The 16071-nt window shown below is 38.1% G+C and overlaps 2 protein-coding genes across 3 annotated transcripts; one reads left to right on the top strand and one right to left on the bottom strand.

The window, feature by feature from the left end:
* Positions 1–940: 940 nt before the first annotated feature.
* LOC131319978 (8-hydroxygeraniol oxidoreductase-like) lies at positions 941–4297 on the bottom strand. Its single transcript, XM_058350473.1, has 7 exons — positions 4127–4297; positions 3893–4035; positions 3732–3769; positions 3218–3623; positions 2448–2687; positions 1835–1993; positions 941–1197 (listed from the first exon to the last, which is right to left on the bottom strand). Exons 1-7 carry the CDS (start codon positions 4161–4163, stop codon positions 1087–1089), a joined length of 1134 nt encoding a protein of 377 aa, XP_058206456.1. The 5' UTR covers positions 4164–4297; the 3' UTR covers positions 941–1086.
* Positions 4298–9966: 5669 nt separating this feature from the next.
* Positions 9967–15609, top strand: LOC131319977 (uncharacterized). Of its 2 annotated transcripts, XM_058350471.1 has the most exons (7): positions 9967–10392; positions 12476–12553; positions 12653–12728; positions 14192–14265; positions 14396–14466; positions 15084–15129; positions 15201–15609. In XM_058350471.1, the coding sequence occupies exons 1-6, from the start codon at positions 10348–10350 to the stop codon at positions 15124–15126; spliced, it is 387 nt and encodes a 128-aa protein (XP_058206454.1). In that variant the 5' UTR covers positions 9967–10347; the 3' UTR covers positions 15127–15129; positions 15201–15609. The 2 variants fall into 2 exon arrangements, with proteins under 2 accessions (XP_058206454.1, XP_058206453.1); XM_058350470.1 differs by having other exon boundaries at positions 9970–10392; positions 15084–15609.
* Positions 15610–16071: the final 462 nt, after the last annotated feature.

Raw genomic sequence — 16071 nt, 5'->3', positions numbered from 1 at the left:
AACATTGAACTATCCGATGTCTAATCTAAGTATGTGATGGACTTATCTCATGCGGTCGTGCTGTAATCCTTGTCATAACCGGGGGTGCATCGGGAGAATGGAAGAATCTAGGTGAAGTAATTGTATGCAGCCTTACCTCCTGCATGCAGAAAGAGTGTTTTAAACCGGTGACCTTGGTTTCAAAATGAAGGAACCTTGGCGTTGCAGAAACCCCAGCCCTTTTTATGTATTTTGCAAACATCATCACTGATTGATACCTTTTTTTTTTATGTATTTTGCAAACATCATCACTGATTGATACCTTTGTTAGAAAAATGGGTTTATTCATCAGAGTTTCAGGCAACTTTCATTTGTAGTTGACCAATGTTAGGCTCCGTTCCGGAAACCTTCTTAAAAAATAAGTACTTATTTTGCCACTTCTAATTCAAAAATAAGAAGGGGCATTCCACAAAATCTTTCTTAAAAAGTTCATTTCACATTTTCAAACTCAAAATAATGTAAATGAAAGCAACTACTCTAGGCATATATGGAAGCAAGTGTGCTACCTAAGTGGTACTTCTAAGGATTTGCATAGCTGGGGACTGGGGTGCTGAGGTCTCTTGGCTTATTGGAAAATTCAGTGGTAAATCCTTACACAATTAGGAAGCTCGCTTGGGCTACCATGGTCTTTTATATACAGTAAGAAAGAAACTATATAGTCTTCCAAGAAACTATAGACCCCCTTCCTCTCTCCCAGAGAAGATTTATTTTGATGTTCGTACTCGAAGTTTTCAATTCTCTTCCGGTAAACAAACCCCCCTTCATTCAATAATATGTAGCCTTTGGCAAATCCCTCTGGGATTTTTGTTTAAGCATCTCAGCTGATTTGTTTGTTTGGATGGTTCTCCTGCCTTGTATTTGTAAGATTGTTCTTTTAATGGAATCCTCATTCACCCAAATAAACACAGAAACCAACCTGAAGATTCCTAATGTTACAGAATCATTGTCAATGTCACGTGTACAATAATTATTGGTTGCAACTCTAAAAACAAGATAAACGCCTTCTTATTAATGCAATTAACGGTGCCGAGGGGTGGGAATGGGTGCTCAGTACTTGACGATAACCTTGACGCAGTCTGGCTGCTTCATTAGCTTCAATGCTTTGTTTATTTCGTCCAATGAAACTTCGTGAGTCAAAAGCTCCTCGAGATGGAGTTCCTGTTATAAACACCTTGTTAGGTCCTTTATTTTTTTACCTATTATCGACACATATTTGACTTTAATATTGATAGACAGCATAGCACAAAGGCAAAAACTGAGACATTAAAGTATTTGAGTCCTTGATCCCATGCCTGGAGGTTTGAAAATTTTGATTTTCCACTTTTTAAACTAGTGATAGAAGTATCCGAGTCCTTGATCCCCATGCCTTGACGTACAATTGATCGACTTTGATTATACTTATGGCTGATTCCATAAATTCTGGCCTACCTAACAGTGTTAGTGCCAAAATTCGTTCTGCCAAGCGTATATTAGGAACCAGCTTCGTTTATTTGGCAGTAATGCCCAGAGGTGGAAATTTACCTTTGAAGGGGGACTTAGAAGCTAGTATTATGGGAATAGCACGAAAAACAATTAAATCTTAATGCGTAAATCATGGTATCCGCTCCATATTATTGGAGAGTGGGGGACACGCAACATTGAACAGTTTTCTGCACACTTATTTTCTCTCCTATTATGTAGCTGGAATCAACCCGGAATTCTACAAGGTTGAAGAAAATCATGGTATTTGTCCCAGTGATGTGTCTAGGATTAGAACACAAGTTGATAACACGTGATGAGAGAAATAGAAACATACCTTGTTTAAGCATTTGTCAAATATGATGGGAAGGTCTGATTTGGGTCTAATCCCGCCAAAGATGGAACCCTTGACTGTCTTACCAAGCAAAAGGGAATGGAAGTTGATCTGTCCGCTTGTGTCATTTCCTGCACCAATCAATACTGCCGAACCTATCCCCTGAAGTTCACACCAAAACCGTAAAGCATTAAGAAAAATAGGAAGATTGCTTTGATACTTCAGCATTTAAATTAAGAGTGAGATTCCTACCCAAAAATATTGCACAAAATATATAAGTAGGATATCTGTATTGGCTTGCCCTTTGTAACAACCGTTCACGCAACATAGTAGGATGAGCTGTAGAGCTTTATGCCCACTGGGATAAGAAATCCCTTGATATATACATAGATTCATATATAGGTGGGTGTATATGTATATCAGCCCTATAGTGCAAGAGCAGCTTGCGCGATTGTGACGCTGTGTTTAGTCCAACCACATGCGTGTGATATGCTTTCAATGGTGTGAAGCGATGGTCTAAGAGCATATATCAAACTTCTGAATATTAGCCCTATACAAAGTACATTCGTTTGGAAAAGGAAGTCATTTGTGGAATGTGAAACCACTTCTTGCTTACTGCTTTTGAGGATTCAATGGCCTCGTTGAGCAAGGATGCAATTCCTGTGCACTCAAAGCAGTAGTCGACGCCAAGACCACCAGTCAGCTCATTGACCAATTCTGAAATACGTCTATCAGAATCCTTGCTTGGGTTTATGAAGTCAGTCATTCCAAACACCTCCCCTTTTGTTCGTTTCTTCTCGTTTACGTCCACCCCAATTATCCTGGCTGCCCCTTGTGTCCGAGCTCCCTCTATTACCTGCACTCAATTCATTCATGCTCATTACTTAGTTCCTCAACTTTATATCTTCCTTTCCTGCCTTTACTTTTTCTCTTTTCCAGCATTGTTCATTTTATTTGTGTTGCCCACTATGGCTTATGTTAGATATATAGCTCGTGTATTTAATACTTATGAGTCACAAGTAGTGGTGAACGCGTCTTTCCATTAGGAATTGGTATGTCCATTGGAAAGAGATGTACCTGTTGGGAAGAGACACTTATTGTTCTCTCATAGAGAAGAGACATGAAGACATTTGCGTGGGGTCTTAATGTAGATTTAGAAAAAACAAAAGCATGTGTTACATCAATGTTCATCGAGATAAGGACGTAAGTTAGAAAAATCTTGCTGTTTTCTTCGATCGCAATTCATGTGAACAATGATTTTAACTGAAGCAATGTATGCATTCTCCGATGCACATGGACATGTATTGTTTGTTTACATTTAGTTGATCTTAGGTAGATGTAACACAACCACACACATATAGGTAGGGAAGTAGCTTGTGTTTTTACCCCAAGCCCAACAGCACCGATGCCGATTACAGCGACAGAGGATCCCTTATGAACTTGGACTTCCCTCCATGTGGAGCCGAAGCCGGTGGAATAGCCACAGGACATGAAGCTGGCATGGTGGAGAGGGATCCTGGGATCGAACTTGACAATGTAGTTGGCGTCAATGACAATGTACTCGGACAAAGTGGAGCATGTGAAGTGGTGATAGATTCTCGTCCCACTGCTGGTTGACATCCTGGATGTTCCATCAGGCATTAGCCCGTCGACTTTCAACGGGTAGGTATGACATAGATTTGACTTTCCCGATTGACAGTTGTCACACTTGCCGCATTCCCCTACGTAGGTTGGTATCACTATGTCTCCTCCTTTCACCTCCGTCACTCCTTCCCCAACACTCTCCACCATCCTGCACCACCCCACCCATTCCAAATTATGTCAAACGCAGGTCAGTCATGCAATCGAGAGAGAGAGAGAGAGAGAGAGAGAGAGAGAGAGAGAGAGAGAGAGAGAGTACCCAACACCTTCATGACCAGGAATTCGGGGGAAGATGGGCTGAAAAACAGGAAAGAAACAGAAAGGATTATGGTAAGATAGAGAGACTTATCAGCACATACAACTACAAGAAATCGATCAACTGTGTGTGTGGAAGAGCAAGAAGGAGGAGGAGGTACTGACGAAAGGAATGCCATTGCAGCAAAGGATGTCAGTGTGGCAGAGGCTTGCGCACAGCATCTTAATCCTAACTTCAGAAGCTTTCGGGGGATCCACTCGTATCTCTTCCACCTTCAGTGCTTCCCCGACACCCCACGACACTGCCGCTGCAACGCATTCGATATCTGTTATTTGTTCTCTTCTAAGTTCTAACCAATTAGGGAAAAGAGAAAAAAAGAAAAAGAAAAGATAACATACCTTTGCATTTTATGGTCTTTGAGGTGGCCAGAGACATGGCGTAGAGGAAGATGTTTTTTGGATTTTAACAGAGTGGCAGTGAAATCACGATACGGCACTCACTTGCTCCTGGTGTCCGGTGTTCACCCAGAGGGGAGAGAGTATTGAGTTGCCGGGAAGATAAGGTTTTACTGTTTCTATCCCTTGATCTTGACCTTATTATTACGGAGTAATATTTTAGGTGGCCCATATTTTTTGGAAAACGATATTGACACTTTAAAAATTAAACGTAGACACTTTAAAATTAGTGTATTTTCATAGCCATTTTCATTTATTTTTTGGAGCGTTTCCATCAATTTTTGGAATGCCAATATCGATCATTTCCTTATTTTTTTTGGTCAAGCGGAAATATTTTAGGTGGCCCATATGCACATAGAGAGATCCATGTTTTTATTTTTTATGACTACTGTCTCGGGCTAGCTCATGGACGCGCCTCGAATTAAGTCCTACTAGTCATCCCACAATCTTTTTACACTTTTACGTGTGTGGATGGTGTGGCTCCAAGAGTTATTGGCATGAAAAATCGAACGTGAAATCTTAAATGGAAGCAAACCTTTAAGTCTCAGGCAAGAACAAGAACCACTAGGGTTAAGATTGAACCTTCCTTTTCTTTCTTTTTTTAATTGTTACTTGAGGTTTGGACCCTGATATTTTGTATGGATGTCAACCTTTTTTTGTGTGGTAAATATGAATGTCAACTTCTGTCTAACTGGAACAACTTATAGTTTGTTATTAAAGTAAAAAGATGGTATTCTTAGGGCATCTCTAGTTCGCGACATTTAAGGGCTTAGTTTGCTTAGAACTACTTGACTTGGGTCAGTTCGTGAACATTTTTGACATTTTTGCACTTTAATGGTGTTATTAAAAGCTGAGTTGGCAATAGCCAACATTAGCTGCTACACTAACTGTAGCATAACTATATGCTACAAGTGAACAAGAGAGAGAAAGAAAAAGCTATGGGTACATATGAGCATGTACATACTATGCACATATGGGTTTTGTGGGATCTACGTACCTTGGATCCCACAGAGATGATTTTGAACCGTTCATTATTTTTAAAATATTTTTTTATGGAATCCTGTAAAAAATCAGCTAAACCCGATATCGGTAAGAATTATTTTGGAATTTGTAAAGGCAAAACTACTTAATTGCTCAATATTTAGACAATTTTGATTCAAATAGTTGTATGTAGGTCTACTTTTCGGACCTGGGTTATGGCAGTGCATCGTGCATTACGTAGTGCTTTGGTGTAGCCTTTTGAGATATCATCATTATGATCCGAATCGTTCATTTTATACAGCTTGTTGAGCACCTTGTTTGTTTAAGGTTGGTCGATATTGGTAGTTACATAATCAGAACCACGTGCTTGTAGAAAAAAATGAATGAAAATGAATGGGAAGTATGATTCTGTAAGATTAATTTATCTTGATCATGTAGGTGTGTGTGTGTATATATATATGTATATGTATGTATGTCCAACGAACGTGATTATTCCGTATAAGGTGCTAGGGAAACTTCATAAAAATGAACCGTTCGAATCTGGATAATGATATCTTGATCGAAATACTCCACCAAAACACACTCCAATTCAATAGTGCATTGTCCTATAGTTGCGTGTGTGTGTATATATATATATATTTATATATCAGTGGGGAAGAAGGTTAAAAGGCCAAAAATTACAGGAAAAATTAACATTAAGGGGCATACATCTATCACTGTGAAATATTTTTAGTTCGAGAATGCTCACAAACATTTGGGTTGGGTTCATGGGAAAAACACTAGTATGAAGACACACACCAATACAGTGCTTTGTTAAATGATTGCAGGTACCTTTTGCCGATGTTAAAAATCTTGGAAGTGAAACATAGTTATTCCGAAGGAAACGCTTGTGTGGATATCACTTGGCTAGTTTAGGCTTCCAAAAAGATTTCGGTTTTCACCATTTAGTTGTTATGCCCGGTTCTTGTCTGCTCAATTAAGGGTGGATGCCCAAAGGATTTCATATCCTAGACTCGTATACTTTCGTATTGTCATGACCCTAGCCCGCCCCTAAGGCTCTAGTCACAACAAAGCGCCAGTGATTTGATCACTAAGGCCATATCGAAGTCAAACATCTCATTAGCAAATGACTAAAAGGACTCAATTAACGACAAGCGAAAGCAAATTCCAATTTGTTACATATGCCAAAACTAGAAGTCTTTGTAAGGATCTCTACATTGCAAACCACCCAGAGCTGTGCGTATTTACATGCAAAAATGATCACCAAGAACAACTCCCTATCTACAAGTCCACATCTACTTAGCGCGACCAAAAGAAGACTGCACGTCACCACTCTATTCACCGTTGCCTGAAAGGTGGAAAAAAAACTCATAAGCCAAAGCTCGCATGAATGATTAATACGCAATTCACATGCTTTCCATGGTCAATGATAAAACCATTTAAAATCGAATCACATTTCATAGCAACATAGCATAGTAATGCACATCCTCTAATCATTTCATGTCTACCAGGCGTCCCCGGTAGTGGATAAGTTAAGACGTCTCTCGTTATCCGATATAATAGCCATGTCTTGCTAGCCTTTTAGCACGTGTCCCCTAGCAAGCTGGAACGTGGGAGGATGCCATTAATTGATATAAAACATGTCCACCTTTCATTGATATTATTCCATGGAGTTCATATCAAAGTATAAAACATCATTGAAGTGAAAAGCTTATAACAAACCATGTGTTCTGGGTATTAATCACTTACCTCGTATCCACGTGTCACCTGAACCTCCTAAGACAATTAGGCAACAAAACATGATTAGAAGATGTCAAACAAGCCTATTTTTAATGAACATAAGGTCCTATGGTAAGAATATGAAATTAGATAGCTAGCCTTAAGAAATTAGTCACAGAATCTGCAGTTCCATAACCTTTAACCTAAAATATGATTTTGCACGGGAATAACTAAGACACAATCTTCATGCATTTTTTTAGGTCTATGAATCTAGTTTCAAAATCAGAAAACGGTTTGCTATTTCGTCGCTCGAGCTCAAAATTATAGCCGTTTCCCCAACACGTGTCTGTCCAATCAGCACAGTCCGAAACTGCGCGCTGCTAGGTTACGAATTTCTGCAGAATTTAATACTTCGAATATGATCCCGAAATTTTTACCATAGACAAAAGACTCATAGAGGAACTCTCAATAAAAATTTCATAATTTTTGGAGTTTAGGAACTGCCTCGAAAAAAATTCTCCAAAATCAGGACAGATTCTAGGTTTCTCAATTCAGCAGATTTCCAGAAAATCACCTCTTGTTCTTCCTGTGATTTTCAGCCCTTAGACCCTTCCAAACTACTTCTAACTCACATCAAAACCTCACTAATCATGCTCAACTCATAGATATAGAAGAGTTACTCCAAAAACATCAAATTCATGCACCAAAACAAGTTTAAACATCCAATCCAAAGAATTTCAAGTTAGGTTCTTGAGTTTTTTAAGAGTTCAACCCCAAAACTCCAATTCAACTTAAACCAACATCTAGAGCATGAATTCAGCAAGTAGAGCATGATATTCAAGTCAAGAAATATAAATTCAAGTGTGAAGAACATGTCAAAGTCAAGCAAGATCAAACCCTAGGTTTCTCCTAATTTTCCCTTCTTTTTCTCCTTCAAATAAAAGAAGAATGTAGAACCCCCTAATTTGTCTTGCTAGGCTTAGGAAAAATTATTGAGTGTATGTGTGCCATATGCCAACTTATGCTCCAATTTCATTAGCTAGCAAATTAAGCCCAAAACACATCACATAATTAACTTAAAATATAATTAAAGATTAGGGGTATTACACCCTCCCCACTTATAGAAGTTTGTCCTCAAACTTTACTTACCTTGTATTAGGAAAAGATACGGATATTTCTTTCGCATATCCTCCTCATTGGATCCGTGGTGTGTGTGTGTGTGTGTGTGTATATATATATATATATCAATGGGGAAGAAGATTAAGAGGCCAAAAATTACAGGAAAAATTAATATTAAGGGGCATACATTATTACATCTATCACAGCGAAATATTTTTAGTTCGAGAATGCTCACAAACATTTGGGTTGGGTTCATGGCAAAAACACTAGTATGAAGACACACACCAATACAGTGCTTTATTAAATGATTGCAGGTACCTTTTGCGGAGGTTGGAAGTCTTGGAAGTGAAACATAGTTATCCTGAAGAAAACGCTTGTGTGGATATCACTTGGCCAGTTTAGGCTTCCAAAAAGATTTCGGTTTTCACCATTTTATAGTTGTTATGCCTGGTTATTGTCTGCTCAATTAAGGGCAGATGCCCAGAAGGTTTCCTATCCTGGACTCGTATACTTTCGTATTCACCATTAATGCTAGTTAATTTTCCCTGCACCCAAAAAAATGACCCAGGGCTGACTTTAGGGAAGGCCCAGGAGGTAATCTCATTTTTGCCCCGATTTTGGCAAAAAAATTACATACAAGGCCCCAAATTGTTGGCCTGGATCAACTGCAAAGTGCCTCATGCTTCTTTCCTAATGTCTTGTATTCAAATCTTGGGCCTTGCATCCTGAATTAAGCTTATCAAACTTTTACCCCTTCTCGCACGGCACAAGAAAAATTACTCCTATATAAATTGAAGTTTTTATTTGTAATTTTGCAGCTAAAAAACACACAAAAGCAATTTATATTTGATACACTATTACTGTTTGATCTATGGGTAGTGATTTTCACACATTTTTTTTTTTTTTTTATAGCCGCACTTCCTTTTTTGTCTTCTCATGATGCGAATTTTCAATGTTATCTTTCCGTTTGTGAAGGAGTATGCAAAGGAAGGGTTAATTTTCTGAATTCACATCACAAGAGGACGAAAAGGGTGGTTATAAAAAAGAAGAAGTGTGAAAATCAATTACCTTTATCTAATTGTTTTATCACAAAGGTTAGAAAGCAAAATATTCAAGGGAGGTGGTATTAAAATCTTATTGTCTACTACTCTCTCCGTCTCAAATTGCTTGTCCCCACGAAAAGTTATGCAATTTTTGGATCAAAAAATAAAGTATTTTCAAGCATCATTTTTTTAAGTTTCTTTATACCAAATTAAAGTACTTCATGAACTCTTTAATATGATGCAAAGAAATTTTAAAAATTATGCACGGAAGTATTTTATTTTTTGGTATCAAAATTGCATGTCTTTTCATAGGGGACCAACAATTTGGGATAGAAAAAGTATATCTGCATTTGATTAAGGTAACATTCGTCAACACCTCTCTAGATTTTTCCTAATGATGGGTACCCCTTTATGTGTGAAAAATGACAATGGAGAAAATAAGAAAAAGACCCTATTATATGTTCTCACATAGCAAGACCCGATTATACGTTCGTATAAATAGAAAAATGAGAAAAAAAATACATATGATAAAAAGGTGAGTATTAAAGTAAGGGATCGGATATTTTGCAGCTCAACTTTCAGACCGAAGGAAATAGTCCAAATCTGAATCATACATTAAGAAAATCAATAATTTAGATCTGCTTAATAACTCTTCGTACGAAGAATTTAATTTTTCCAGCAAAAAATCTTTGAGCAGATCCGAACCATTGATTGCATTATTGAACGGTTCATATATATGACGATTATTTCTTCTTCAACAAAACATGGATTGATGATCCGCTACCTAAAAGTCATTACCTAATCATATTGGCGGAATTCCAATTCGCGTTTTCCAAAAGATTTAAAATAACAAAAACGTGCGCCGCAGGTGGAGATCCTTGGGGATAAACAGTAACACCCAAATAAAAAGAAAAACAAAACACAAAAGATGAATTGATTAAAAAAAAATTTACGAAAGAAAAATAAAGACAGGAGAGGAATGTGGTGAAATCAATACAGTCGCGGATTTTTCCTCTCCTTGAAAATTCCAAAATCCCTCCACCCCTTTCAAACACTACAAAATACCTCCACCTACAAATTCCCAAAAAAAAAAAAAAAAATTTCAAATATATTCAACCCCTCATTTGATTTCCCTGTCGGTTTTGGTAAAGATTTTACTGTATATCAAACGGATCATCTGGGTATCATTAATTTGCTTATTTTTTTCTCGCCCTCTGCAATCTGCATGTTTCAATCATCAATTAGACGAAGTACTGCGCCAAAAATCCGTTTCTGTTGTACTTCAACGCAGTGTAGATACATATGCGTAGATGTATGGAAGGGAATGAGGAGACAAGTTCCTACAAGGTACTGCCTTTACTTCCTCGCAATTGTTCTTTACTCTTCTGCATTTCCGGGTATTGTTCTTTTTCCCCTTTTCTTGCGCGTAATTGTAGGTTAATTGCACATCTGTGGTTCTAGGGTTTACCCACTTGTTATTCTGCTTTATGTCTAATGCTTAGTTTGTTTTGCCCCTGTGTTTTGATGGTAACTGGAAGTGTTGGAAAGAACAGAACTTAAAACTCCGAATTAACTTTCTGATTTATTAGTTAATGAATTTAGTAATTGTGGATAATGGAGAGTGTACGGGATGGTTTCGGAATATTCTGAGAAGTTATGTTATGGTGTTAGAATTTGAACTGATGTGAGATGGATTCGGGTTTGAGTGCATGCCTAGGTGTCAGATCATCCCGAACTGTTGAGATTACTATATGGGGAGATGCACCCAAAGTTAGGCATGGGAGATACCTGAAAATAATATATGTCGTCCTGTAGTGTGATGTTATTACCGATGAATGTAGTTGATATTGAATGGTGGATGTAGGAGAAAAGTGGGGAAGTCTGTCTTCTGTCCATGGAAAAGGTTCGAGGTTTTCTTTTTGAATTTGGGCATCTTTGAATTGAACATCAGATGATCTGAGTGTCTAATTTGAGTATGTGGTGGGACTTACCTCGTGTAGTTGTGCTGTAATCCTTGTTATAACCAGTGGTGCATTGGGGAAATGGAAAGAATCCAGGTGTAAGTTCATAAGTTTAGTCATTGTGGATAGTGGAGGTGTAAGTTCATAAGTTTAGAGATTGTGGAACAGTGTGTTGGATGGTTGTGCATAGAATTGGAATGATGCGAGATGGATTGGGGTACAAATATTGGACGTGGGTGTATACGTAGGTGTCAGATCTTCCTAAACTTTTAAGTTTATTATACACGGATAAGCACCCAAGGTTAGGTATGGGTGTGATTTGAACATACTGTATGTTGTCTTGTAGACTTATGTTATTACCGATGAATTTAGTTGATATGGAATGGTGGATTTAGGAGAAAAGGGCAAGTCTGTCTTACGTCCGTGGAAACTGTTAGAGGTTTTCTTTATTATCAAAAAATATTGTTGAACATCAGAGGATCTGAGTGTCTAATTCGAGTACTTGGTGGGACATATCTCGTGTAGTCGTGCTGTAGACCATGTCATAATGGGTGGTGTATTGGGGGAATGGAAGAATCCAGGCAAAGGAATTATGACCATCAGTTTGTCAGTGTACTGCATATGCAGCCTAACCTCTGCATGCCGAAAGACTGTTCTAAACAGTGATCTTGGTTTCAAAATGATGGAACCTTAGCGCTGCTGCAACCCCAGCCCTTCTCATGTCTTTTATAAACAGCTTCACTAATTAATACTTCGCTTTTACTTTGACCAATGGTAGTGTTGAGGTTGAGTGGCACTCCATTCTCACATGGATATGAAAAACGTGGCAGCCTGCTATTTAAATAATCCTTCCATCTTATGAGTGTTCCATCATCCTTGGGGTAACTTATGGTTAAGGATCTTTATTTCATATTATAGCCGGCATTCATTGATTCTATACTGCTGATCAAGGATTATTCTTGTTTGCATGTTTATTAGTGCTCATTTGGGATTTCTTCTTGTTAAAGTGTCTCAAATGAGGAAGTAGGAAAAGGAAGCAATGGTTCAAGGGACTTGTGTTTCTGATTAAACAAGGGAAAATCTTTGTGCACAAAAGCACTAGTAAGAAATATTAAGAAAAAGAAGCGAGTGTGCAAAGATACTTAAAATTTCCTATTTGAAAATGAAAGGTATGACTGTTTGTTTACAAGTAGCTCATACTGTCAAGTGGCAGACCTCCTACATTTCCCAATTATTCAGATCATGGCTTGTGAAATCGACGAGACTGGACATCACAGTGTAAATATAGATTTCTGGTTGTGTGCTTGTGAAACTTCGTGCATCATTGGGTTTGATGGCATATTTACATCTTTGTGTCCTAAACCCTGGGATTTACCAATCCCTTCTTTTTCGGGTTAGTGGGATGTATTTCATTTGATTTGATTATTAGGTCTTTTCAGATGGATATCTGAGGGTAAATTCTTTATCAGGATCATTACAAAGTTTTGGAGGTAGATTATGACGCAACTGATGAGAAGATCAGATTAAATTACAGGAGGCTTGCACTGGTTAGTATCTTTGTAATAGATCATTAAAGATGTTTTATGTTTTTTTTATTCAACTTAATAGGATATTGAAACGAATTCCATTATATTGATATATATCAGATGTGGCATCCTGACAAACACAAAGGTGACAAGGCTGTTACCGCAAAGTTTCAACAGATCAATGAGGCTTACACTGGTAATCATTGTGCAGTTGTGTTTGACAAGCATGTCTTACACCATGCTTGTGATGTTTCTATAAGACATCTTAGCTCTTACCCCATGTTCAGCTCGGTGGCTAGATTATGGGGTATACGCACCTTAGAGTTCGAGATTATCAAGTTAGATGTTGGGGTTTTGAGATCAGTTAATAGATCTGAAGTTGGCATTTCGTGCTCTTTAGTACTAGGGTTTCTAATTGCTTATTGATGCGATAGTTAGGAGGACTGATATGGTTACATTTGAGGGTAGCACTAAGGGATGGGGTAGACCAAAATTGACATTAGAGATGGTAGTTCTAAAGGATCTAAGTTTTTTGAATTTCATGGAACACAATGCCCTCGATAGATCTTAATGGAAAAAGCCGGATTCATGCAACCGACCCCAATTGATAGGAACTTAAGGCTTTGTTTGCTTTGGTATGGTTTTTTTTTGGTATGTTGAGTTTCTTCATCAAGCTGTTGTTCATCAATGTATGCCAGTTATGTATACAAGCATACTTTGGCCACTCATTATTATTTTTTTTTTTTGGTAAACCAGGTGCATTAGATAAAATTAGGAAACATACAAGAGTCTTGGGTATGAAACCCCATAAGCATCATCGTGTAGTTGCGAATTAATAAAAACCGGAGCAATATCTAAAATACGAAAATCTAAAACAGGATTAGAAGCCATGTTGGCTAGAGCATCAGCACATTTGTTTCCTTCTCGATATATATGGTCAATCTTCTCCACTCCTAGCTTCCTCATCAAGAATCTGCAATCATGAACAATATTACTTAGGAAGTGTCGGGGTCGATCAACTCCCATGATCAATTGGACAGCGGCAAGAGCATCCATTTCAACATAAATTAGAGTAATTTTCCTGTCCAATGCTAGTTGTAATCCGTCACGGAGAGCCCATAACTCAGCCTCCAAACTCTGCATTGGTCTCATTGTTCTGCAAAAACCTATGATCCAGTTTCCATGCATGTCCCTGATCAAACCACCACCAGATGCTATGCTTGCATCTTTCTTACATGAGCCATCAGTATTTAACTTATAACAGCTGGTAGGAGGAGGACACCATTTGATTAAAACCGTATCCTTTGAACGTGGAACCAAATCAAGGATAGCAATAAAATTCCACTCGGTAGCTTGGGATAGACTGGATTGGACTGTAGCAAGGATGGCATCACGGATAGGGGTTCCAGTAGGTTGGAGGAGGACACAGTCAACTGGATGCGATTGTGTGGAACTTTGGCCACTCTACTAGTCTCTAGAGGTAGAATATGCTTTTCTGATTAACTTTGCTAATCAGTAATCACCATCACGAAATAGCAGAAACTTTTCACAATCCTCTTTTCTCGTTGGCTTTGGACTTTGTAACACATGCATCTTCACTTTCCTTCAAGTATATCACCATAATACATATAGCTTTGATAGTGTATGGTTCTTTTGCAGTGTTAAGTGACCCTGCCAAGCGACTGGACTATGATATAACTGGAAACTATGAGATTAACAAGTACACTTTACCTGTAAGAACTTCCATTTTGTCATTAGGCTAGTTTTGTCGACCTTTGTGGCTTTTGTCTCATTCCAATTTAGTTTTTGAGTTATTTTATGATGGGTGTTGACTATTGCGGATGTCTTGCCACTGCAACACAGGAGTATCTAACCAGGTTTAAAGGCATGATTCTTACCTGCAACGGGCTTGGTTTGGGTCACACATCAATTTGGTAAATTTCTGACTATTTAAAGTTGATCAAAAAGAATTTCAAATCCTAGACAGTAATGCAGATATTCGATACTATTCAGTGGGCTTTGTTATACTTGAGTGACTGAGAAGGTTCCTCATTTTTGTATTTGTCTGGATTTTGATTGAGCAGCCGGACTCATTTTCTTGGCAATGTTCCATTTTTACCAGAAAGGCTATTATGTTCGCTGCACTGTAATTGTCCACACTAGTGATTTTTTGCTTATTTGCTAGCAAATAAAACGTTGGAAAGCTTTGTAAATGCATGATCTGGGGAAGAAGATGTAATGCTCAAAATTCATGTGAGGCTTGGTCATTGGGGCTTCCTAAAGGAGCCCGCTTTCTAAAAGTTTGTGCAAATTGACATCGTTTGTTGAATAAATTCTCCTTTATGTGCCCTTCCAAACCCATCCAAATTGTATGATTGTAAGAGCTAAACACTTGTATGACTTTAGACCTACCAATGCATAGTTTAAGCTCTCACATGCTCCTCCGGGTCGTCACTCACAAGACGATATATGTTGAAGAATCATGACAAATTTTCCATAAGTCTCATTATGTCATTGCATTGCCACTTAGAATCAATTTATACCGTTGCAGGTCACAACAACTGGTGGAATACAAGGAGTGCCCTGATAAATAAGGTCTGGATATCTCATCCCGTTTTTGTTTACTAGTCACGTTCTCATTCATTTGCCCAGTTTCATGCATGCGGGTGATGGTGGATGCAGAAGCTGTGTTTAATGCCATCAAGGGTGGTGTTGTATAGTAGGGAACCTATATTTAGGTATACTACATCTAAAATTCGAGAAAATTAGAAAGATCGATCACATGAATTGCTTCTTAGACTCTTGGCTCACGAGTCTGTGCGTTTATATAGTTCCTCATGTTTTGAGATGGCTTGAGGCTACGGGTAGTTTTCATTTTACCGCCCATCAATATGATAGAACTGCACAAAAATTGTAAGGTTGTAGACGAGCCGAAATTGGCACATTCAAGGCCTTGTTTTGACTCTCTTTTTTCTTTCGGAAAAGTCGCCTTTTTTGACTTGTATCGTTCAATTTGAATGAGTTGACAAGCTACTTGTATAGTTGTATGTTACTATTAAAGTCTGAATGTCTTCGGGGTATCAGGATTATTGAGAGATGCTTTGCACAGAAAATAATGGTTGTAAGATGAAGTCAACCATTTGTGTGATAATGACTTTGCCAAACCCATTTTTAGCTATTTGGTGTCAAAAAAATTTAAAACTTGGTGATGTTTCTGCACTGATTTGGCGTTATTTTGGCACAATCTCAAATTAAGATCAATTGATTATACTCGTATCATTTTTTCAATGCAAAAAATAAAATGCCTTGGATGGGGAGAAATGGGAATAGCCATCTTCCGTGCCAAATTACTGCTTTGGCACCCTTATCCCCTAAGATGGCCCAAATCTGATATAACAACACATATAGAATGATTCAAACTATGTCCGATCAAACTGATTTTTTACGAAACGATTTGGCATATCATTTCAAGTTCAGAAAGGACTTACAAAAGCTCAAACTACAAGAGATTATTGCTGCGGGAGATTGGACCGGAGTTC

Source organism: Rhododendron vialii, chromosome 3a (assembly GCF_030253575.1).
Source record: "Rhododendron vialii isolate Sample 1 chromosome 3a, ASM3025357v1".
Lineage (NCBI taxonomy): Eukaryota > Viridiplantae > Streptophyta > Magnoliopsida > Ericales > Ericaceae > Rhododendron > Rhododendron vialii.
Note: the sequence above shows the minus strand (reverse complement) of the source record. Positions and strands in the feature narration are given on the sequence as shown.